The sequence below is a fragment of the Balaenoptera acutorostrata genome, chromosome 11 (assembly GCF_949987535.1).
Source record: "Balaenoptera acutorostrata chromosome 11, mBalAcu1.1, whole genome shotgun sequence".
Classification (NCBI taxonomy): Eukaryota; Metazoa; Chordata; class Mammalia; order Artiodactyla; family Balaenopteridae; genus Balaenoptera; species Balaenoptera acutorostrata.
The window spans coordinates 99,979,571-100,005,410 of NC_080074.1; the positions used below are offsets into that span (position 1 = coordinate 99,979,571).

The window sequence follows — 25,840 nt, forward strand, 5'->3', positions numbered from 1 at the left end:
CCTCGTGGAGCCATAGATAATACTTTACAATTTAAGAACAAAAGATATTTGGAATGTTAGGTACTCAGACAAGGAGAGATATCTGGGACGGAGCATAAGCAGGAAAAGGGGAAAGGTGAGGTAGGTTGACATCTCCTGGCAGTAGATGCAGGAGTTCCCATCTCCAAAGACCTCTCATTGCCTGGAGACACTGGTTCTTGCTTAGGATTAAGTTAGGTTCTAGAAACTCTAAGAATTAGATCATCTCTAAGGTCCCTTCCAGTTTTAAAATTTTACAGTTCTCGTAAGATTTCCACAACATATCTTTTCACAAGGTCAATTTGTAAAGAGAACTAGATAATTCTTAATTAAAATTAGGATTGAGGACCTGAGACTCATAGATAAATCTGGAAATAGAAGTTACATTTCTGGGATCTCCTACAGTTCCTTCAGTATATTCCTATAAAAGTTGTCCAAAACATTAACAACCTTTTGCCTTTAACTTTTGGCCCCTCTTACAATCCAAACACCAGTAAAACAAGGAGTATTAGCTAGGGAATTTGTTTAAGTTGTGCAATGTGTTTTGAAGAAAGTAATTTATTTTTAATATGCGGGATAAAAGAAACAGAGTTGTCAGATCTAGCAAAAACAAAAAAATAAACAAATAGAATGCCATTAAATTTGAATTTCAGGTAAACAATGAATAATTCGTTTAGTATAAATATGTCCCATGAAACGTTTGGGACATACCTATACCACAGAACTATTTCATGCGGCAGCCCTCAACAGAGGGAGCTAAAGTTCTGTTCCATCCCATGGGTTGTTAGGAGGATTAAATCATTTCAGTGGGGGAAGTGCCTAACACAATAAATAAAAGTTCTTTTTGCTTTCCCCTTAGGCTGAGGAATATGATATTGATAGTTTTCAATCATCCATGTATAGACTGCAAAAAAGTTCAACCCCAGTCACCCTGCATACTTCTGGTTCATTTTTCCCTGCTGTCCATCTGTCTTAGCCACAGAAATGAAAAAAATGAAAAAATACTCAGTATTGGATGAAACATATTTAGAAAAGTAAATCTGCTAGTGGCTATTAAAAAGTCATAAATTATTGTGGTTTAGTCATACAATAGCTTCCATTAGCACAAAGAACTGGCTTTATATTGGGCAGCTTCAGATGTTAGAAAAATTTATGGTATAAAGTGAAAGGCCTATTCCCAACTGCATGACCTTGGCTGATCAGTAGAATGGTGACAGGCATGGATTTATTGGAAGGATTAAATAATATAAATTAAAGTTCTTTGAAAATTGTAAAGCACTAAGCTGTCACTGCGCTGAGTCCCACACAGTATAGGAAGTGAGGTTTCCTTAACCGGAGGTCATGCAATGGCTCACCCCACAGGCAGACTTCCCTCAAAGGCATTGCTCTCTATATGCAGCTTGGGAAACCAGTGAGTATCATTTGCCTGGTACGTACCATAACTTCATCACTTTATCACTTCCCAGGATAACCCCTTAACTATCACTCTGGACGTATCCTTACATCCTCTTAAGACAGTTATGTCAATTCCAGTTCCTACTTGTTTTCTGATGACCGCCCACCTCACCCTTGCTCCCCAAATGGTTGTATCAGCAATGTTGGGACGATAAGAAGAAATCTAAATAGGTCATGGGATATAACCCTTATTCTTCTTCTTTTTTTAAAAAAATAAATTTATTTATTTATTTATTTTTGGCTGTGTTGGGTCTTCGTTTCTGTGCGAGGGCTTTCTCTAGTTGCGGCAAGTGGGGGCCACTCTTCATCGCGCTGCGCGGGCCTCTCACTATCGCGGCCTCTCTTGTTGCCGAGCACAGGCTTCAGATGCGCAGGCTCAGTAGTTGTGGTGCACCGGCCCAGCTGCTCCGCGGCACGTGGGATCTTCCCAGACCAGGGCTCGAACCTGTGTCCCCTGCATTGGCAGGCAGATTCTCAACCACTGTGCCACCGGGGAAGACCCCACCCTTCTTCTCCTTGATCTGGCTGTGATGCCTTCCTTACCCTAAACATTTACCACTGTTCCTCCCGGACCACAAACGCTCCTCTTCTTAAGGCACCAGTCTAATAACAAGAAGTAGACTTTTTCTTAAGTTATAATTAATTAGCCGTATCATTTTGCACACAGTTTTACTCCAGTAGCCTTCATACTGGGCTATCTTTTTCTTTTTTTAAGATGCATTAGCAACATCTCCCACCAGAATGGTACATTGGTTAGAGTTGATGAACCTACATAGTTTACATTAGCGTTTACTCTTGGTGGTGTACATTCTGTGTGTTTGGACAAATGTGTAATGACTTGCAGCTAGCATTATGGTATCACAGAGTGTACTTTCACTGCCTCAGAAGTCCTCTATGCTCCACCTAGTTAGTCATCCCTCCCTTTCCTCTCCACCCATTTTCAATAAAATAATTTTCCAAATCTTCAACTTTCATGAGTTTTCTTTGCTAAAATTGTTTTTCTTAAGAATGTGCCTGGGGGCTTCCCTGGTGGCGCAGCAGTTGAGAATCTGCCTCCCAGTGCAGGAGACACAGGTTCGAGCCCTGGTCTGGGAAGATCCCACATGCCACGGAGCAGCTGGGCCCGTGAGCCACAATTACTGAGCCTGCGCGTCTGGAGCCTGTGCTCCGCAACAAGAGAGGCCGCGATGATGAGAGGCCCGCGCACCGCGATGAAGAGTGGCCCCCGCTTGCCACAACTAGAGAAAGCCCTCGCACAGAAACGAAGACCCAACACAGCCATAAAAAAAAAAAAAAAAAAAAAGAGTAACTCAAAAAAAAAAAAAAAAAGAATGTGGCTGGTTTGTTCTTTTTTCTTTCCCATCTTTCTTTTCACTGCTTTCTCCTACTTTGTAAAAGAAAAGCTCATCTCTAACCCATCTTAAATTTTTACTATGGTGCAACGGGCACAACTTGGGAGCGTGTAGTTCCTGAGGGAGAGAGCTCTGACAGTCAATGCGGCATTGATGGCAACTGTTAAAGGGCGAAGCACCTTCCCAGTGCTACTCAGAGGATGCTTATCTGTGGATGGGCGACACCAGCATCTCCTGGGAGCTTGTCAGACGTGCAAATTTACAGCTCCGCTCCACACCTGCTGGGTCAGACTCTCTGAAGGGTAGGGCCAAGAAATCTGTCTTAACAATAACAAGCCTTCGAAGCGAATCTTAAATGTACTAAAGTTTTAGAAGCATCATCTGGTAAAGAAACCCTCAGCAAAGTTCCAGAGCATCTGTTTGTCTTAGAAGTGAGAAGTAAGAAGGTTGACACGGGGACAGAAGTTAACATTTTTATTTGAAATAAGAAAGAAAGTCAGACTTTTTTCTGATAGAAAAGAAGTCTGACTTGGCTTACTGGTTTGCCCATGAGCAATGGCTTTGTCATTTAGTTGATAATTCCACATACTGCATGAGCTATGTCTGTATTCAAAGGTTTTTACCAAGGGCAAAAAAAAAAAAAAAAGTCTACAAGTCCTGTGGGCTGGTTGTAGTTTAGGGGCAAGTGGAGCCTGAAATACAGCCGCTGCTCCTGTGTCACTGGCCAGCCCTGTTCCTCAGCCAGAAGGAGGGGCACCTTTACTCTGCACAGCGGGACTGTCTCTAGAAAACTGTCCAGTCTGCTTTTTCCCAAAGAGACCCTTTTTCCTAATTTGCACAAAGTTACCAGAAAAGCTAAAAATGGCCCCAAAAACATTCAAGACAGAAGAAATTAATACCTGAAAGTTATTTAAACATTAAAATAAATTATTTTAATCCCCTGCATTGGCAGGCGGATTCATAACCACTGCACCACCAGGGAAGCCCAAAATAAATTATTTTAGATGTCAACTTAAAAATGTGTGTGTGTGTGTGAGGTGGGGGGTACATAGTTTTTCAAAATTATTTTCTGAGTAAACAAGCCAAAAGGGAGATCACTGCTTCTTTCTTTCTGTGTTGCTCTGGCACCCACCCTCCACCCTAAATCTCTTCCTTTCTCTGTGGTTCTATCTTATACCCCATCAAAACCTATCGTGTGGGGACTTCCCTGGTGGCGCAGTGGTTAAGAATCCAGTTCTTCCTTGGGGCTTCCCTGGTGGCGCAGTTGTTGAGAAACCGCCTGCCAATGCAGGGGACACGGGTTCGAGCCCTGGTCCAGGAAGATCCCACATACCGCGGAGCAACTAAGCCCGTGCGCCACAACTACTGAGCCTGTGCTCTAGAGCCCGCGAACCACAACTGCTGAGCCCTCGCAGCACAACTACTGAAGCCTGTGTGCCTAGAGCCCGTGCTCTGCAACAAGAGAAGCCACCGCGATGAGAAGCCCGCGCACTGCAACGAAGAGCAGCCCCTGCTCGCTGCAACTAGAGAAAGCCTGCTCAGCAACAAAGACCCAACGCAGCCAAAAAAAAAAAAAAGCTTATCATGAACAGCTTCCTTTCCTTTTACCTTCTGCCTGATCTTTTGCCTAAATGTTCTCAACTTTATTCTCTTCTCTTGGGGGCTTTGCCGATTCATTGCTAGGACTGCACTCTCAGGCCTAACTAAATACACCAACCCATTACCAGCTCACCTCATCTGGACTCAGCTGGATTCTCATTTCCAGCCCCTGTGAACCCACAGGACCAGGAAGGGAGCCCCAAGGGCACACATCGCCACCTGGCGGCCGATTGCTAACCAGACCTGGCGACACCAGGACGCTCTCAGTGACACGGGGACAGGCCTGAAGGCAGATTGGCAAGAAGCACCAGTCGCGGATGGAACTGCCAGGGTTAGCTCCCTCTGCTTGGGTAACACCATCTTCTCTGGCTGGAAACATCCTTCCAAATCTGTTTCTCTCAAAATTCACTTCATCTTTCATAGTCCAGTGTAAATGCCATGATCCCTTTTTCTGACCTTTCGAGTTAGAGGATCTCACTCCTCTACAAGTCCCAGAGTGGGGTCAGCATTTCATTATAAGTCAGGGAACTCCACATTGCCTAATCCGAACTATTTCTCCTCCTCTAGTGCCTCAAAGACTCAGGTCCTTTGAAGTACATGCCATCAGGATATTGCAATCTGCTGATCTCCTGGGCCACTTCCCCTCATTCACTGGAAATTTAAAAACCTGACTCATTCTCTTGGTTACACAACTCCTACTGTCCTCATTTCTAGTGACTTCGTCATACTTGGAAACAATTCATCCCATGCGCTGGCCTCAGTGTCTTATCCGCTCATTTCCAATCATCTTGTTTTCCAGCCCACCTTAGTCACTTATTCTCATGGTGACACCCTAGCCCTGGTTATTAGTAATAAATGCACTCCTTCCAAAACTTCTATTTCTTGCATCTCACACTGATTGTTACTGCCTCTTCAACACTTTCTGGACAGAAGTAGGATTTTTTTTTTATTTTTATTTTTTTTTCAGAAGTAGGATTTTTAAGCTATTGACTCTATCAAATTTTCACTGCCCATCATCCTTCTATCTTTACTTTCTATATCTCCCAACTTAAATTGTTTGATTCATCACTCTAAACACTCTTTTGCATAAACTTGCAACTCCCTAGCAGTTCTTTCCCTCCTGCTGTATTATTCCTTGGTAAAACCCCAACCCTTGTTAAATCCAGCTCTAATTACTCTGCTTGCTTGCATTCACTAACTAAATAAACATAACTGGAGAAAAATCCACAACCGTGCTAACTGGTCTCACATTAAATTAGATGATAATCTCAAGTGGGCTCTTCCACTGCTCTGCAAAGCTTTATTTTCCCAAATCGATTCACTACCTGTTGTCCAAGAAAACAGTTTCACACTTTTTCCTCTCGACTCAAATTTCCAGGATCTCCTGTCCTTTTTCACACTTAGCTGATAATCTCATTTCTTACTTCTTTGAAAAACTAAAGAAATTTCTCATCTTCCCACTTCCCTACCAAATCGAATTTGACTGAATCAGTATCCACACACTCAGCTTGCTTCTTGTTGAAATAGACTGATTGTCTAACATCTCCTAAGGCTAGCGCATCCACCACAGAACTGGATCCCTTTACCTCTGACCTTACTCAAGAATTTTGTCCTAAAAGCATTTCCCTTATATCATCAAATTTTCCCTTTCTACCAGATCCATATCATGTCTCTTAACAACACTTTCCCTCAGATAAAGACAAACTTCAGAAAAGTAGATACTTCTGGCATGGTAAGAAGCTAGAGGAGACTCTTACAATACATACAAGACTCAATTTCTTAAGGAGGGGTGGGTATCAAGGTGTTCATTTGCGAACTTCTTGCCTTGTTCACAAAGACGATGCCGAAAGCGAAGGAAGCAGCGCTGAAAGGCGTCCACACACTGCACCTCTGAAGGCAACCCAATATCCCTGGAAGAGCGCCCCCCGGAGAAACGAGCTTGACCACTACGCCATCATCAAGCCCCCCTGATGTGGGTCAGCCATGAAGAAGACAGAAGACAACAACATACTTGTGTTCATTGTGGAGGTCAAGGCCAACAAGCACCAGATCAAACAGGCTGTGAAGAAGCTCTGTGACACTTACATGGCCCAAGGTCAACTCCCTGATCAGGCCTGATGGACAGAAGAAGGCATGTGTCTGACTGGCTCCTGATTATGATGCTTTAGAGGTTGCCAACAAAATTAGGATCATCTAACCTGAGTCTAGCTGATTAATTCTAAATATAAAATTTTTCACCATAAAAAATTCTTATAATACATCCATTCCTTCAGAGTAATGAAAGAAATAATTCTTCTCTTGACCTCAAGTCCCTTCTCAAGGTGAGCGCCCCTTTAATGTAAATTCCTCCAATTCCTCAAACCATTCTCTATTAAACCTACTCCAATTAGGCTTTTGTCCCTCCTGATGTTTGAACGAATCCTATCAAGGTCATCATCGAACTCCATCTTATCAAATCCAAGGGTCAATTCTCTATCCTTCTAGCTTGACCACTCGAAAACATCTGACAAAACTCATCACTCTCGGGCTTCCCTGGTGGCGCAGTGGTTGAGAATCCGCCTGCCAATGCAGGGGACGCGGGTTCAAGCCCTGGTCTGGGAGGATCCCACATGCCACGGAGCAACTAGGCCCGTGAGCCACAATTACTGAGCCTGCGCATCTGGAGCCTGTGCTCCGCAACAAGAGAGGCCACGATAGTGAGAGGCCCGCGCACCGCGATGAAGAGTGGCCCCCGCTTGCCACAACTAGAGAAAGCCCTCGCACAGAAACGAAGACCCAACACAGCCATAAATAAATAAATAAATAAATATTTTAAAAAAAAACAAAAAAAACAAAAAAACTCATCACTCTCTCCTTGTTCGAGTAAATTTCTTCCCTTGGCTTTTCATACACCAATTTGTTCTGGTTTCTCATTTATCTTACTGCCTTTTATCAGCATTTCTAAATGCTGTAATGTTCCCAAGGTTCAATCCTTAAGACACTTTTCTACACACACTCACTCCCTGGGTTCTCTCCTCCAGGCCCATGGCTTTAAATACCATTTACATGAAATCTCAGTCTCCAGTTGGACCTGGTCTTTCGGCTGTAGACTTGGATGTCTCCACATGGAGGGCTAATGAGAATCTCAAAGCCAGGAGTGCCCCAGGCTCCTGCTCACTCCTCTCCTAACTTGTTCTTCCTCCAATTTCCTACCTCAATTGCTTAAGCTAAAAATCGAGGAACTAATATTGACTTCCGTATTACGTTTGAACCCCATGCCCAATTCATTAGCAAGTCCTGCCTGTTGAATCTGGCAGTTTTTACTACCCATTACTACCACCGTTGCCCAAGTCACCATCATCTCTACCAATACAACATCCAATAACTGATCTTTCTGCTTCTACGTTTGCCCCCTACAGTCCATTCTCCCACTCACAGAAACAGTGATCTCTTAAAAACATAAATCTGCACTTACTTGTCCCCTGGTCAGAATCCTTCCAACATATTTAGAAAAAAAAAAGGTAAGCATCTCATCATGGACTACTGGGCACTACGTGATCTGCTCTGGGCTGTCTCCCCACCTCGCTTCCTGCCACTCTTCTCCCGGATGCATCACACTCCTTCCCTGCTGTTCTTTGAATGCATGGGCCAAATGCAGCCTACCCCGTTTTTGGTTGTCGTTAATTTTTTTTTTCTTAACTTTTTGAGATAATTATAGATGCACAGGTAGTTAGAAATAATACAGAAATCCCGTATGTTCCTCACCCAGTTTCCCCTAATGGCAACATCTTGCATAACACAGTCACCATATCACAACCAGGGAATTGATATTTATAAGTCTACTCACCTTATTTAGATTTTGCCAGTTTTACATACACTCACTTATGTGTGTGTGTTTAGTTCTATGTAATTTTATCACTTGTGTAAATTCTTATGACCACCATCCCAGTCAAGATACAAAATATCAGTAGTTCTATCAGAAGGATACCTCTGAAAAGGAGAAGGAGAAGGCAAAGGAGGAGGAGGAGGAGGAGAAGGAGAAGGATCCCTCATGCTTCTTTTTTTTTTTTAAACATCTTTAATGGAGTATAATTGCTTTACAATGGTGTGTTAGTTTCTGCTTTATAACAAAGTGAATCAGCTATACATATACATATGTTCCCATATCTCTTCCCTCTTGCATCTCCCTCCCTCCCACCCTCCCCTCATGCTTCTTTTTATAGCCAGTCATCTCTGGCCCCGAGTCCCAACCAGTGGCAACCATTAATCTGTCTTCCATCTCTATAATTTTGCCATTTAAAAATGTATATATAAAGAAAAACAAATAAAATTTAAAAATGTATATAAATGGGACCTATTTTAGTTTGGGCTGCCGTAACAGAGTAGTGTAGGCTGGGTGACTTAAACAACATTTATTGCTCACAGTTCTGAAGGCTGGAAGTCCAGGATCAAGGTGCTAGCATGGTTGGGTTCTAGTTAAGGCCCATTTCCTGGTTTCCAGACAGGCATCTTCTCACTGTGTCCTCACACAGCAGAGGAAGACTGAGCTAGTTCTCTGGCTTCTTATTTATTTATTTATTTATTTATTTATTTATTTATTTTAAAAAATTAATTAATTTATTTATTCATCTATGGCTGTGCTGGGTCCTCGCTTCTGCGCGAGGGCTTTCTTCAGTTGCGGTGAGCGGGGGGCCACTCTTCTTCGCGGTGTGCGGGCCTCTCGCTGTCGCGGCCTCTCTTGTTGCGGAGCACAGGCTCCAGACACGCAGGCTCAGTAGCTGTGGCTCACGGGCTTAGTTGCTCCGCGGCATGTGGGATCTATCCCAGACCAGGGCTTGAACCCGCGTCCCCTGCATTGGCAGGCAGACCCCCAACCACTGCGCCACCAGGGAAGCCCCCTATTTATTTATTTATTTATGGCTGCGTTGGGTCTTCGTTGCTGCGCGCGGGCTTTCTCTAGTTGCGGCAAGCAGAGGCTACTCTTTGTTGTGGTGCGCGGGCTTCTCATTGCGGTGGCTTCTCTTGTTGCAGAGCACAGGCTCTAGGCATGTGGGCTTCAGTAGTTGTGGCTCGCGGGCTCTAGAGCACAGGCTCAGTAGTTGTGGCACACGGGCTTAGTTGCTTAGCGGCATGTGGGATCTTCCCGGACCAGGGCTCGAACCCACGTCCCCTGCATTGGCAGGCGGATTCTTGACCACTGTGTCACCAGGGAAGTCCGTCTGGCTTCTTTTTATAAAGACACTCATCCCATCCATAAAGGCTCCATCCTCATGACCTAATTACCTACCAAAGTCCCCATCTTCAAATACCATCACATTGGGGATTAGATTTCAACTTATGAATTTTGAGGGAACACAAACATTCAGTCCATAACGAGATCACATAACATGTAACCTTTTGAGTTTGCTTCTTTTCACTTGGCACAATTTCCTTGAGATCCATCCAAGTTGTTGTATGTATCAGTAGTTTGTTCCTTTTTATTGCTGAGTAGTATTCTGTGGTAGGAATGTACCATAGTTTGTTAACCTTTCATCTGTTCAAGGACAATTAGGTTGTTTCTAGTTTTTGGCTCTGACAAATAAAGCTGCTATAAACCTTCAAGTACAGGTTTTTTATGATTACGTTTTTATTTCTCTGGGATAAATGCCCAAGAGTGCAATTGCTGGGTGATATGGTAAGTGCATGTTTAGTTTTGTAAGAAACTGTCATATTTTGTACCAGAGTCATTGTACCATTTTATACTTTCACCAGTAATGTATGAAGGATCCAGCTTTTCTGCATGCTCATCAGAAAATGGTGTTATTATTTTTCATTTTAGCCATTCTGAAAGGCACGTAGTTATACCTCATTGTGGCTTTAATTTGCATTTCCCTAGTGGCTAATGATGTTGAGCATCCTTTCATGTGCTTATTTGTCATCTGTATAATTTCTTCAGTGAAATGTCTGCTCAATGTCTTTTGCCCATTTTATTAACTGTTGATTTTTTTTAATAACAGCTTTATTGAGATATAACTCACATATACAATTCACCATTTAAAGTGTACAATTCAGTGGTTTTTAGTATATTCACAAGGTTGTACAACCACCGTCATAATTAATTGTGGAACACTTTCATCACCCCCAAAAGAAAATCCTTACCCGTTAGCAGTCACTCTCCGATTTCCCCCAAACTCCCAGGCCCAGGCAACCACTAGTCTACTATTTATCTTTATGGATTTGCCTACTCTAGACATGTCATATAAATGAAATCATATAATATGTGGTCTTTTGTGACTGGCTTCTTCTACTTAGTACAATATAATGTTTTCAAGATTCATCCATGTTGTAGCATGTATCAGTACTCTATTTCTTTTTATTGTTAAATAATATTCCATTTTAGAGAATTCCCTGGTGGTCCAGTGGTCAGGACTCGGCGCTTCCACTGCCGAGGGCTGGAATTTGATCCCTGGTTGGTGAACTAAGATCCCACAAGCCACGCGGTACAGCCAAAAAAAAAAAAAAAAAAAAAAAATCCATTTTATTGGACATACCACATTTCGTTTATCCGAGCATCAGTGGATAGACATTTGGGTTGTTTCCACTATTATGAATAACGCTGCTATGAGCACTCAAGTCAAGTTTTTGTGTGGACATATGTTTTCATTTCTCTTGGGTACACCTAGGAGTGGAATTTCTGGGTTGTAGGGTAATTCTATGTTTAACTTTTTGAGAAACTGCCAGCTGTACCATTTTACATTCCTACCAGCACTGTATCAGGGTTTTGATTTCTCCACACCCTTGCCAAAACATTCCAGTATCTGTATTTTCAATTATAGACAACCTGGTGAGTGTGAGGTAATATCTCATTGTGATTTCCGACGTGCATTTATTTCTCTAATGGCTAATGATACTGGGCATCATTTCATGTGCTTATTGGCCATTTTTATATCTTCTTCTGAGAAATGTCTACACAGATCCTTTGCCCATTTAAAAAATTGGGTTATTTGTCTATTATTGTATTGTAATAGTCTTTATATATTCTAGATACAAGTCCCTTATCATATACATGATTTGCCAAAATTATCTCCCATTCTGTGGGTTGCCTTTTCATTTTTTTTTAATGAATTAATTTATTTACTTATCTTTGGCTGCGTTGGGTCTTTGTTGCTGCGCGCGGGCTTTCTCTAGTTTCAGAGAGCAGGGGCTACTTTTCGTTGTGGAGCACGGGCTTCTCATTGCGGTGGCTTCTCTTGTTGCGGAGCACGGTCTCTAGAGCGCAGGCTCAGTAGTTGTGGTGCACGGGCTTAGTTGCTCCGCGGCATGTGGGATCTTCCTGGACCAGGAATTGAACCCATGTCCCCTGCATTGGCAGGCAGATTCCCAACCACTGCGCCACCAGGGAAGCCCCTCTTTTCACTTTCTTGATGGTGTCCTTTGACGTCCAAAAGTTTTTAATCTTGATTATGTCCAACACATCTATTTTTTTCATTTGCTACTCATACTTTTGGTGTCATATCTAAGAATCTGTTGCCTAATCCAAGACCATAAATGTTTATGTGTTCTTCTAAGAGTTCTATGGTTTTAGCTCTTACACTTAGGTCTTTGATCCATTTTGAGTTCCTTTTTGTATATGGTGTGAGGTAAGGGTCTAACTTCACTCTTCTGCATGTGGCTACCCAGTTGACCCTGTAACATTTGTTGAAAACACTATTCTTCCCCATTGAATGGTCTTGCCATCCTTGTTGAAAAATCAGTTGAACACAGATGCATGGGATTTATTTCAGTACTCTCAATTCTGTTCCATTGATCTATATGTCTAACCTTATGCTAATACCACACTGTCTTGATTATAGTTTACTGTTGAGTTTTGTTGAAAGGGCTTTTTATTTTCTAGATGCAAGTCCTTTGTCAATATGTGCTTTGCAAATATTTTTTCTGTGGCCTATCTTTTCACTATCTTTATAGGGTCTTTTGCAGAGCAAAAGCTTTTAATTTTAGTGAGACCCTATCTATAATCTATCTATCTATCTATCTATCTATCTATCTATCTATCTAGGCCTGTGCTTTTGATGTCAAGCCTCTGCCTGTTTTTGTAAATAAAGTTTCATTGTAACACACCATGCCTACCTCCTTACATAATGTCTGTGGCTGCTTTAGTAGCCATGTTGAATAGTTGTAACAGAGACCACATGGCCCACAAAGCCTAAAACAGTTACTATCTGGCTCTTTACAGAAGAGGTTCTTGACCCGCTGCTCCAATCTGCTAAACCTTTACACTCCAGCACCCTTACACACTCCCTCTGTCTGAAACACTCTTTCCTTGGATCTCCTTCTCACGGCTGGCTCTCTAGTGTTATTCTGGTTTCTGCTCAAATTTACCTTAGAGGCCTTCCATGACCATATTATTTAGAATACTCAACCCTCCCCATCATTCCACCATCTACTCCCTTACTTTATTTTTCTCCATAGAATTTATCACTTCCTTCACTAGAATAAGCTCCATGAGGGCAGTCTCAGGCACCAACAGTGCCTGTCATATAATATCACTCAAGAAATACTTGAATAAATGAGTCACAGAGAACTATGTGGAAACCACGTCTTTCCAGGAAAAATAATTCTATTGATATCTATTACCCCATAAACTATTTTGTTAGAGGAACAACACTTGAATGAAAGAACAATAGGTCTGATTCCCTTCATGAACTGTATAATGATGTTTATGTGTCATTTTACCTCCATGGCATTCCCTAACATATCGAGCTAAAGAGTTACATACGGCTGGAGAGCAAGGATGTTTGGAAGTCTTTACATTTGTTTTCTAACTCTGTATTCCTTCCTGATCTCCTCTTGAGCCTGAACTGAAATTCAATGGGTCGATAATAATGTAGGTTATCTTTTTCACACTACAATTGATTTCTCCTGATTGCTCTTGAATTCTGAACCTCTTGATCTGTCTGCAGGGGAACAATGTAGAACAGAGGAAAGGAAAGAGAGCTTTGGCATAAAGATACTGGTCACAGGCCAGCTCTAGCACTAGTTATGTGACCTTAAAAACATATCTCAAGATCTTAAACCTTGTTTTCAGATAGTAACATCTGCCTCACGAATAAATGTATGTAAATAATAATTAATTCCCAATTATTTAACATCTTCTATATGCCAATGTGAGATTATATATATATCTGTCCCCGGTTCCTGGCATAGACCTCTTAAAACCCTTGTAATTTCCTAAGTCATAAGAACACTGGGAACATCTCTCGTTCTAATAATTGTCTTTGACCAGGTCCCTGACGCAGGGCTCCTAAAACCCTTGTAAATTCCTAAGTGATAAGAGCACTAGGAGCCTCTTTTGTTCTGATGAGGTGACTGTGGGTGGGCTCCTGGATGGCTCAAGGATGGGGGCTGGTCACCAGCAAGACCAAGCCATGATTAGAAGCTTGGAATTATCAGCCCACCCCTCATCCTCCAGAGACAGGAGAGGGGCTGGAAATTGAGTTAATAATTGATCGTGTCTATGTGAGGAAGCCTCCATAAAATCCCAATAGTAGGTTTGGGGAGTTTTCAGGTTGGTAAACACATCACACTGGGAGGGTGACGCACCTCAGCTCCATGGGGACGGAAGCTCCTATGTTCAGGACCCTCCCAGACCCTGCCCTATGTATTTCTTTATCTGGTTGTTCATCTGTATCCTTTATCATATCTTTTCATAAACTGGTAGACATAAGTGTTCCCCTGGGGTCTGTGATCCATTTTAGCAAATTAATGGAACCCAAGGAGGGGGTCATTGTAACCTCTGATCTATAGCTGGTTGGTCAGAAGCACAGGTGATAACCTGGGCTTGCAACCAGCGTCTGAAGTATGTGTGTATGGGGGCCGGGACAGCAGCAGTCTTGTGGGACTGAGACCTTTAATTGTGGGATCTGGTTAGATAGTGTCAGAATTGAGTTAAATTTTAGGACATCCAGTTGGAGCCACAGAGAATTACTTGGTGTGCAGAAAAACTGAGATTTTTTTCCTTTACAGCCAAATACTTTGCTAAGTGCTGAGAATATATTATCTAATTTAATTGTCACAATAATCAGCAAAGATCGATGTCATCCAAAGAGTTAATTATAGTGTCTGGCTAATAGGTATGAAATAGGACAAACTTTCACAGCCATTTGCATCTGGCTATGTCAAAATGGCCTTGTCAAAAGTAAAATCACTGTTTTTTTGTTTTTGTCTTTGTTGGGCTATAGTTGATGTAAAATCACTGTTTTTAATGCCAGTAACAACAGCAACAACTATCTTAAACCTTTGCTTATCCTTAATTCCCACTAAAATTCAGGGGACTCTGTCCTTTAATTTCTCTATTATTGAGATGTTTCACAGGCACGTACTTCTTTTTTAATAAAACAACCACCACAACGACGATATATGATTTCTTAATAATGATAAGGTTGGCATAATTAGGAAGCCCACAAATAACAGAGGTAGACTACCCTATGATTTTTGAAATGGAAAAACACAGTAGTATCCAATCTTAAATAGTCAAATCTAATTATTAATTATGCAGCAGGGGGAGCTTGGTGGGAGCTGGGGTGGGCGGGGGCACAGTGGCTTTGCTCACCATTGGTAGAGGGGTGAACACATTTTAAAAAAGGATCACTCCTTGATTTCTGTGTGTCACACCTTGTCCTCACAGTGTTTCCACCAATGTCTTTCCAAAATAGCCTTAACAACTATCATGTAAACGTACCATCTTTAAAAATGTATTGACTTTTTAGATTTTCCAAAAGATGCGATGTTTTGGAAAATGTGCTACGGAAGAGCAATTGCCCGCCCTGTTCTTCCCCCAGCTCTGCTTTCCTTAGTTTGATCAATAAAAAATTTGGGAAAGAATCTGGCAGTCTGATAAGACCGCCATTCAAGATTCCAGTGAATTCCCTGAGAACGAGCTTATTTGAAGTCTTTCTGGATATGATCACATGGGCTAAACCCTTGGCTTCAGGCAATATGTGATTTAGTCACCAGATGAGGCCTACCCAGTCCCCATCCCAGGCCAAAGGGTCATAAATTCTTTAATATCTTTTTGTGACTCTTCATCACAGTGCTTTGCAAGTAATATGACTCAGTAACACTTTAGAGTCTGCTCTATAAGAACAGTTCTTATCATGGTGCAAATTCAGCTATGATTCTTCACACCTATATAGTCATGGCAGTTTTTAAGGAAATTCCCTCTCGTCCAGTTGTGTATAATTTTACTGAGGCCTGTTTGCAATTACAATGCTGAACATGGATATTTTATCATTTTGATTATTCTTGATGTTAAAGCACAAAATGCCACAAATGGCAAATACTAATTAATTGTGAATAAAAATAATATGGGAATGTACCAAGTCTATTGGCTGCAATAGTCTCTCCCACCACCACTTATGTAGGTCCACATTAATAAGACAACAAAAGTTTAGAGAGACGACAGGTATTGAGATTACAAACATAACCATGACAAAACAAGCTGATACCAATCTGACATAAATTCTTAATACTCACATCCTGTTTGTTGCTCTCCATCTCTCTGCTATACTAAGAATTGACTCGCCCTCCAATTCTTCTTTAAGGTACTGCTTCCTGTAAATTGTAATTGGCTAGTTATTTATTTGCTTTATCTACTTAAGCTCCTTGAGAGATTGAGGCTGTGACAGCCCCCCGACCCACTGGCACACCAATAAGTACTTGTGGAAGTAGGTGAAACCTCATATAATTCTAGTGTCTTAGATTAACTCAATTCTGGGGTCCTCAACAAAGCTCTTTCCACTTGTTCAGTAGCCAGTGGGAAGAATTTTATCAAGTAAAGGGAGAGAAAACGGAAAGAGCTGCATATGGTGCAAAATGGAACCTCTACATTTTGAGTCATTGCTCGGTCACCAACTAGCACAGTTTCCCCATCAGCAAAAGGAGCAGGGATTAGGTGAACTTGCTGTCATAAAATTCTGTGATTTAATGGGGCTTATTTTGCCATGTAAAATTAATAAAATATTTGAAATAAACCACCTCCTCACAGCTTCACCTGAGCCTAAACAGCATCAGTGAGCTGCAGTGGAGTCAGAAATCAGGACTCTGCTTAACCAGTTATCAAGTCCGAGTGTTTCCTCCTTGACCAGCTCTCCTGACTTGGATGCATAGTTGGGGATCAGCTGAGATGTATGGTGGAACACTAGTATTATCTCCTGAGTTGATTAGGAGGAAGGGGAGAATTAGGACAGACCACTCCTGTGACTATTCCACAGCCTCCTTATTACCCTTTCCTTTTCATGTCTCTCTGCAGCCCCTGCCCCTCAGTGTCTCTCCTTTCCTCTGTCTGCTAGCTCTTGGCTTCCAGGTCATCATCATTCGGGGAAAAAATAAAAACCAAAAAACTCTACAACTCTTCTAACTCAAATAAATATACTTTTCTTTAAAAGTAAGGTGCTAGGGGCTTCCCTGGTGGCGCAGTGGTTGAGAATCTGCCTGCCAATGCAGGGGACACGGGTTCGAGCCCTGGTCTGGGAAGATCCCACATGCCGCGGAGCGACTAGGCCCGTGCGCCACAGCTACTGCGCCTGCGCGTCTGGAGCCTGTGCTCCGCAACAAGAGAGGCCGCGATGGTGAGAGGCCCGCGCACCGCGATGAAGAGTGGCCTCCGCTTGCGCGACTAGAGAAAGCCCTCGCACAGAGGCGAGGACCCAACACAGCCATAAAATAAAAATAAATAAATAAATAAGCAAATATGGTTAAGAAAAATATTAAATAATAATAAAAAAGTAAGGTGCTATACTTGCAGTGAATGAATGAATGAGCCATAATTTTCTAAGGAAATTCCAATTTTCATCTTTCAAAAACCTACAGAGCTATCATTTGCATAGCACTTAAACTCCTGGTAGGTATCTTTCAAGGCCAGCACAGTTCCCTTTGCCTGGATGGTTTTTCTACGGCTCTCACTTTCTTCAGGTCTTTGGTCAAAAGACACTTCCTCAGACCCATTCCTTCCCCCACCCGCAAGTGAATATGCCAGTCCCCTCCCCATTTCTTACTACATATTTTCTTCATAAGATTTATCACTGTCTGGCATTTTATTACACATCCACGCATTTTCTTGTCTAACCCTTCCTTAGAGTATAAACTCCAGGAGGGCAGGGCCATTGCCCACGTCGTTCACCGTGAGTCTCCAGCACCTGGAGCAGGGCTCGGACACGGTAGGTGCTCAGGAAATAACAAATATTCTCTCCAGTACTCTGAGGCTACTTGCTAGTTTCTCCAGAGCCCCGGGACCCCCTTCTCCCTTAGTGCCGCCCAACCGTGAGTCACCACCCACCTCTACGCTCGTCCTCCCGCCTGCCAGCCACAGGCACAGCGCTGCGCACCCACCACCCGGACCGGGCAACTGCGGTTGGGCCCGGCGGCTCCGCTCAACCGCCCATCTCCGGGGTCACCCACGCCGCTCCGCTGGTCCCAGGAGGCCACGCCCGGGGGTGTCAGCGATGCCGCCACTGCGCTTCCGCCCGCCCGGCTGCGCGGCCGTTAGGACCCCCGCGCAGCTACGAGATGCCCAGGATTCTGTTTTGAACGGTCCGTTGCTGTGGGAGGAAAACGTGACTCGTGGGTCCGGCTGCCTCCGTTAAGCAGGACGCAGGCAGCCACCCGCGGCGTGAGCAGGGGTCGCGCTCTTGAGTCCCCCCAACCGCGGCCCCAGTCCTACTTCTCACCTTCGCGCCAAACTGACCGGCAGGGCCGCAGCCCATCCCGCTCCCACCCGGCGCCCCGGCGTCTTCGAGGAGAGAGCGGGGAACCCTTTACGGGGAAACGACACTGGGCCCCACCATCCTTAATGCCGCCGTTAAGAGGGTGTTAACATTTCTGCTTTAAGAGATACCGGTTCCCTCTCAGCGCCTCCGCGCCCGGGGGGTGGTGCCCTCAGACAACTCTGCGGGGTGGGCCGGGGTCGAGGCTGAGAAGGCAGAGGGCAATTTCTAGTGGTTCTTTTGGACCCGGTGGCTCTTTTCTAATGAAAAGCCCCAAATGTCTTTCCTTCCACCTCCTGGAAAGGACTCTAAAATTTGGGGTTAGAAGTAATAAAGGTTGTCCCGCGCTGCCTCGTGGGTGCTGTCCGGGGAGGGGTTGGTGGGCAAGAGAGGGACTGGTGCTTTGGAGAGATTGTTCTCCCCCTTGTCCCTTAGCTAACTTGGAATTATTTGGAGCCTCATAGTGATAGCATGGCCTTTAGCAAGGGCTGAAGCAGTAGTGACAAGGTTTTTTAAAAAAATGTCTGCATTACACTTCTCAAAAGGGAATATTCCCAGTGAGCAATAAACTCAGGAAAAAGGTGTGCAACTGAATTGGTCATATCAGGGAACTCCAAATTAAAACCACAGGAGATGCTACCGTACACCCACCAGGATGGTTAAAATGAAGGAGGAGGAAAAGGAAAGAGAGAGAGAATGCCAAATACGGGAGACCAGAACTTTCATACGCGGTTAAGTTGATAAATTGGCGCACTTTGGAAAATATTTAGCAATATTTATTAAAACAGAACATATGTATATAATGGAATGTTACTCAGCCATAAAAAAGAATGAAACAATGCCATTTGCAGCAACATGGATGGACCTGGAGATTATCATCTTAAGTGAGGTAAGTCAGAGAAGGATAAATATTATATTATATCACTTATATGTGGAATCTTAAAAAAATGATAGAAATGAACTTGTTTACGAAACAGAAATAGACTCACAGACATAGAAAACAAACTTATGGTTACCAAAGGGGGAAGTGGGGGGGATAAACTAGGAGTTTAGGATTAACATATACACACTACTATATATAAAATAGATAAACAACAAGAACCTACTGTATAGCACAGGGAACTATACTCAATATCTTGTAATAACCTATAATGGAAAAGAATCTTAAAAAAATATGTATGTATACTGAATCACTTTGCTCTACACCAGAAACACAACATTCTTCAATAAAAAACACAACTATACTTCAGTAAAAATTATTTAAAAAAAACCAAACAGAACATGTGCCTGCCCTATGACCCAACAATTCCACCCCTAGATACATACTCAATAGAAATGCATACACACGTTCATCAAAAAATAGGTATTAAAATGTTCGTCTCAGCAGTATTCATAACAATGCCAGACTGGAAATAATCCACATGTCCTTTAAGAGAAGAATGGATAATTACATTGTGTTATATCCACACAATGGAATATTATACAGCAATGAGAGTGAATGTGCTACAGCAACCTGCAGTTATATGGATGAATCTCACAAATTTGAGTGGAAGAAACCAGGTGCAAAAGAGGACATGTCGAATGATTCCATTTATATAAAGGTTCAAAAACAGGCAAAACTAAGCTGTGGTGTCATAAATCTAAATCTGTGGTTACCCTTTGGGGGGTTGTGACTGGGAAGGGACACCAGGACTTCTGGGGTGTGTTCTGTGATTTTGTCGGGGTGCTGTTAACTTTGTAAAAACAATAATTGAACTGAGCATTTTTCCATATGTGTTTTACTTAAAAATGTTTTTAATTAAGAAAAAAAAAAAGGGACTTCCCTGGTGGCGCAGTGGTTAAGAATCCGCCTGCCAATGCAGGGGACACAGGTTCGAGCCCTGGTCCGGGAAGATCCCACATGCTGCGGAGCAACTAAGCCCGTGCGCCACAACTACTGAGCCTGCGCTCTAGAGCCCGTGTGCCACAACTACTGAGCCTGTGTGCTGCAACTACTGAAGCCCACGCGCCTAGAGCCTGTGCTCTGCAACAAGAGAAACTACTGCAATGAGAAGCCTGCGCACCGCAACGAAGAGTAGCCCCCACTCGCCGCAACTAGAGAAAGCCCGTGCGCAGCAACGAAGACCCAACAGATCCAAAAATAAATAAATAAAATAAATGTATTAAAAAAAGGAAAAAAAAAGCCTTAACTAATATTAATTTGTCCAAGTTCACCTCTATTCAATTCAACATACATTCATTTTATAGTCACTATATTAGTAAATAAGGCACTAGGAGGCACTGTGGAGTCCTGGAAAGATGTCTCTGCCTCCCAGGAGTTCATCATCTAGGAGGTGTTACAAATAAAAGTCATTGCTTGGGCGTAGTCTTTAATACTATACTAACTGTTAGGGAAGTCCAAAGTAGTTACCTTGGAAGAAAGTTGGGGAAAAGAATATGCATCTATGCAGAGTTTCTGAGTTAGAAGGGGTCTTAAGAGGCTCATAATTTCTCGTGGGCAGGGACCATGGGTGATCAACTGTCTCACTTTCCCCAGGACTCAGGGGTTTCTCACAACAGGGGACTTTTAGCACTAAACCCAAGGTAGTCTTGGGCAAGCTGGTATGGATGCACACTCTAGCAGGGGCTGAGCCTGATTCATCTTTGAACTTGTTGAAGTTTCCAACATAAGGTCTGGGACATAGAAGTTGATTATTAAGCTCAATGAATATTTGTTGAAATAGGGGAAAATGGTAACAGAAATAAAGGCACCTGTTTAGGTGATGCCAGTTGTTTTTTGGGAGCAGGAATTGTGCAAAATATGGGTTAGGGACAGGTTGAGGAGGGCTTTGAATGCCAAGCTGAATAGTGTGTTTTATATTTTATTGGTAGCCATGGAATGCTTTTGAACAAATACAGTGACATGAAAAAAAATCTGTGTTTCTCCTCATTAAATCTGGGTCACTGAACAGGACTAGATGGCCTAAGTAGGGCTGGCATAAGTCTACAAGTTGAGGTCCATGTAGAAGGTTATTAGGAGTACAGAAAAAAAGTTAAATAATAGACTTTCAGACCCTTAAGGGAACTAAGAGCTTCACTAAACTAATGCCTTCCTTATTTTTAAAAAAATATATTTATTTATTTATTTGGCTGAGTCGGGTCTTAGTTGTTGCATGCGGGATCTTTCATTGTGGCGCATGAGCTCCAGAGCATGTGGGCTCTCTAGTTGTGGAGCACGGGCTCTAGGAAGTGCGGGCTCAGTAGTTGTGGCCCATGGGCTTAGTTGCCCCACGGCATATGGGTCTTAGTTCCCAGACCAGGGATCAAACCTGCATCCCCTGCATCAGAAGGTGGATTGTTAACCACTGGACCACCAAGGAAGTCCCCTTCCTTATTTTTTAAATATTTTTTTCTTATTACAGTAGTTCCCTCTTATCCACGGGGGATACTTTCCAAGACCCTCAACGGATGCCTGAAACCGCAGATTGTACCCAACCCTATATATACTATGTTTTTTCTTATACATACATACATACACATGATAAGGATTAATTTATAAATTAGGCACAGTAAGAGATTAACAGCAGTAACTCACAATAAAATAGAACAGTTGTAACAACATACTGTAATAAAATTTATGTGAATGTGATACCATGACAGTACATCTGATAAAGCAGCCGGCTGCCAAGTGAGAAATCAGCATCAATAAACTGGACCAAGGGATGATTCCTGTCCCTGGCAGGACGAAATGGGATGGCTTGAGATTTCATGATGCTACTTAGAGTGGCACACAATTTAAAACCTGTGGATTGTTTATTTCTGGAATTTTCCATTTAATATATTTTCAGACAGCAGTTGACCATGGGTAACTGAAACCTCAGAAAGTGAAAGTGCTAAGAGGGTACTACTGTATGTGTTCCTTTTACAAACTGTTTCTTCCATACCTTTTTCCCCCCTCCTTTCTTAAATGTTAATATTTATCTGTAATACTAATTTTAGTTCGCAATAAATGAAGGCCCAGTGGTAAGGTGACTTGTCCAAGTTCATTCGGCAGGTCCTAAGCAGGTTCTGGTGTTTCTCCTGATTTTCCTGATGCCCAAGAGGCTATCTGACTCAGTGTCTCATGTTCTCACTAATCAAGATGCCAGTGGTTTATCTTTACTCACTGGAGGGCTTGGGCCTGTGATGAGGAACAACAGCAGTTTTTTTTCCTTGAGATCTAGGTCTCTTCAGAGACAATTTCTGCTTTTGCTTATTGGGTCTCATCACAGGAAAAGTGACAGTTCTTTAAGTATATGAATTATTAACCTAAAAATAATATTGCATGTTTCCACATATTCATTTAACATTACTAGGAACAAATGCCCTTTTCTCTCATAAACACAATTTTTTTAAAGGTTCTAATATGTTTTTATTGATTAGAATTGTAGTTGTAATCCTTCCATCATACATATAATATGCAGTAATAATCAAATATCTGATACTAAAATAACTTACTGATAAATTCTAATACTGAACACAGAACAGTTCTATCTCTACTAACAATAAGAAACAAAACCACTTAGTTTATCTTGGAAATTTTAAATTCTGGCCATTATTTTACAAGTTAGGAATCTGAGTAATCCAACTTTGAGATGACTTTCTCATTGTAGAAGTTTGCTCTGTCGACCTACGTTAGTTTTGGGATTCCCTCTTTTTCAAACCATCCCTGCATATGACGCACTTTGGAGATGGGACCTTGAAATTGCCCTCATACTGTGCCATGGTCGGTGTTCTGGACCCAGCCTCCAAACCCAGCTTTTGCCCCTCAGCCTGAGTATATTTGCGGAAAAACACCCCGTGTGCCTTCCCCCCAGTTTCATGACCCACTGATATCAGGGTGTCCCCTTCTCCCATGCTCATGCTCAAACCCTCCTCGTCCTCCTCTCACGCGGCGGGAACTACCCAGGCGACCACCACGCCAACTGTTCCCCCAGCCGAGTAACCGACGCGCCCGGAAGCCTAGACAATTCTTGAAAAAACTTTTAACATCCTCCCCCTCCCTTGCCCCACCCTCAATCCCACTTTGGCATAAGCAAGATATACCTTATTATGCTAGAATTATTTACAGACTAGTAATAATTTTCCCATGGTACTTTTATTATTGCAGATACAGCTGCCTCTCGTTCCTCCTCTTATTTCTAAACTATGGCCATAACGATAATGAAGGGCTAGTATGATATACTCTCTTGTAAACTATCTGGCCTAGGAGATCCTGGAAAATCATAAACAGATGGGATCTCTTTGGATGAACAGAAGGTACCTGTTACTGAATCTTGACCCATAGCCCTTGCAGCTCTGCAGTGGGGACAGTTATAATACTAATGGGAAGTCCTTACTCTGGTCCCTCAATTTCAAAGCACAATTTTTAGACGGTGTTAAAGCTTTGCTGAAATGTAGCTATAAGAAAAAGTCTGGACTAGGAAAAAAAAAAAGGTCCATTTGTGCTGGGAAGCAAGGGAATTCCATAATTTACAGTATAGATGGCATCTCTCAACACTCTCAAATAGTTCTTCCTACCCTGGAATTGCAGATTGTAGGTTAAACACCTTATTTTTCATTCACTGGATGTAGAGGATATCTTTTCTCCAATTCCATCTATCTTTTCAATTTTTCTAGGAAGGTAGGTTGAGGGGAAATCTACTTTCAAATTTTAAATGCCTCAGGGTGTTAAGGAGAAAATGGTAGCATTTTCACAGGTATGTAGCTTCCTAGGTAGATCTGTGGGAGCAGATTTATCTTTCAATTTATGGCTGGAAAAACCCAGGTGGTGAGTGTGAAACATTTTTCCAGAATCATAAAATTGGCATAGATACCTTTAAAAACATATTTTAAAGGTCTGGCATACTTTGTAAAAAGTCTTCTCATTTTGGTTCGGTTCATAACCTGATATGCATCAGACACTGCTAGACACTGGATATGCAAAGATGAATAAAATACACTCCATATCCAAGCAGGTTTCTGTAATGTGATTAATGCCCTTCCTTCAGACAAACTTTTACAGTTTCCTTCACCTCCACGCAGGCTCTCCAATTATTTTGTGAATGGTTTCTTTAGGAACCCAGCTGCTCGGATACTGTGATCCAGGGTCAGTCCTTAACTTTCTGTATAAGAACCTCAGTTTCCCCATCCTTCCCTAAAGGCAAGGCTAAACCCCACGCTTTTCCTTTCTTCTGTCTCTTTCATCCTTTTAGTATAAGTAAATGGGAAGTCTGGGACCAAAGGCTCATACGAATTTAATTATCACGTATATTTTAGAAAACCACGGTAGCCGCTAACTTCGCTGAGTAAACAGGAAACTATCGATCCCACGCAGGAAATGGCCTTGTTTGAGGGCAACGAAGGTTTCGCGGATTTCCCTTTCTCCTTCAGTTCCCTTCTAAACTCATTTCCGGGTTTCAATCCATTTGGTCCTTCACTACAATAGCGGACTCCGTCACACTCTTCCCAATCCCACCGTAGACAGCGACCCTGAGAAAATGGCCAATTGGCCCTTCCCTTTCGTGGACATCTTTACGCCTTGTTTTACATCACGGCAAATCCCAACCAATCAGTAGTTGGGGTGGGAGGTACTAAAATAATCTTCACTTCCTTCCCAAACATCCGCCTCTCGCTTGCGTCATCCTGATAGATTACTTACGCAGCCAATCAACAAGCAACCTTGGGCCCGGCCTACCTTAAACCCAATCAATTAAAATGAAGACGGGGAATTGGGCGGAGAATGGAAAACTTGCCCCCACTTTTGGAAATGCTTTGAAGAGGTGCGTCCGGATTTCTTGAACTTAACAATTTTCGACCAACGATCACTGCATACTGCGTGTCTCAAACGCCCCAGTTCTGTCCCCCTTCGACCTCACCCCAAGATGAGCCCCACCACTCACATCCCTCCGCCCGCTCGCCCCCCATTTCAGTAGAACACATTCCCATCCTGAATCATCAGGAAAGGAACCAAACCCCAAAGGCCCGTGCTTTACACGTTCCTCCCCGCGCCGGTAGAGTAGGGGGAAGGGGAGACCCTGCAGACTCCGGCGCCAATCTTTCCATTCAGTGTGTCTCTCCTCCCTTCCCCACGTTCCCGGGTCGGAGCTGACACGGGAGTGGGAGGAGCCGAGGGCCTGCTCGGCTTGGGGAGAGGCTAACGCTTCTTAAGGTGGCGCAGAGCTGTTAGGTGGCTGGGCCTCTAAACAACTGGGATGTGACGTCCTCCTGCCTCCCAGCTTCGCTTCCCACGCAGTTTCTCATCTCTGGTCCCCTAACCTTAGTCCTAGTCTTATTTTTAGAAAGAATAAACAGGTTAGGTAGGTAAACTAATGAAACTTACAATAATAAAGTTATGTAAAAGAAATACAAACCACGGAGAGAACTTTTCCTTTACGATGTAATCTCTTCTTCTGTGTTCTATTCTTTTCCTCCGAGATTATCTTTTAAAGTAGCAGCTAGAATTTTTCTGATGCGCAAATGTGGGCTCAGATTTTGTCTGATAAATATTTTTAAGTGAATCATTTGTATGTTTGTTTATTCTCTCCCCACTAGATCTGACGACAGCCTCTAAAGGAAGCAAGAACCCTTTGCTTAGAGGTTGCGGGTTACCTCCTAGTCCTTTTACCGAGGGTCCCCTGGAAGCTGGAAGAGCGGAGGTGGTATATCGGGCCGCCTTGCAGTCTTGCCTCTAGTTCAGTC

At 42.8% G+C, this 25,840-nt stretch overlaps 1 protein-coding gene and 2 pseudogenes across 2 annotated transcripts in view; all 3 read right to left on the bottom strand.

The window, feature by feature from the left end:
• The window catches only part of LOC102997593 (60S ribosomal protein L28-like), a 48,493-nt pseudogene extending 30,725 nt beyond the window's left edge, over positions 1 to 17,768 (bottom strand).
• The window catches only part of SLC2A3 (solute carrier family 2 member 3), an 83,229-nt gene extending 65,105 nt beyond the window's left edge, over positions 1 to 18,124 (bottom strand). Inside the window, exons 1-2 of one of the 2 annotated variants that reach the window (XM_057556350.1) lie at positions 18,107 to 18,124; positions 15,915 to 15,992 (exon numbers count right to left, since the gene is read on the bottom strand). In XM_057556350.1, coding sequence (XP_057412333.1) covers positions 15,915 to 15,935 — 21 coding nt within the window. In that variant the 5' untranslated portion in view covers positions 15,936 to 15,992; positions 18,107 to 18,124. Of the gene's footprint in view, positions 1 to 15,914; positions 15,993 to 17,715; positions 17,848 to 18,106 lie in introns of those variants that run through there. The other variant, XM_057556349.1, reaches the window with a different exon arrangement.
• Positions 18,125 to 22,715: 4,591 nt separating this feature from the next.
• On the bottom strand, positions 22,716 to 23,023 carry LOC102998055 (acylphosphatase-1-like; annotated as a pseudogene).
• Between the last annotated feature and the right edge of the window lie 2,817 nt (positions 23,024 to 25,840).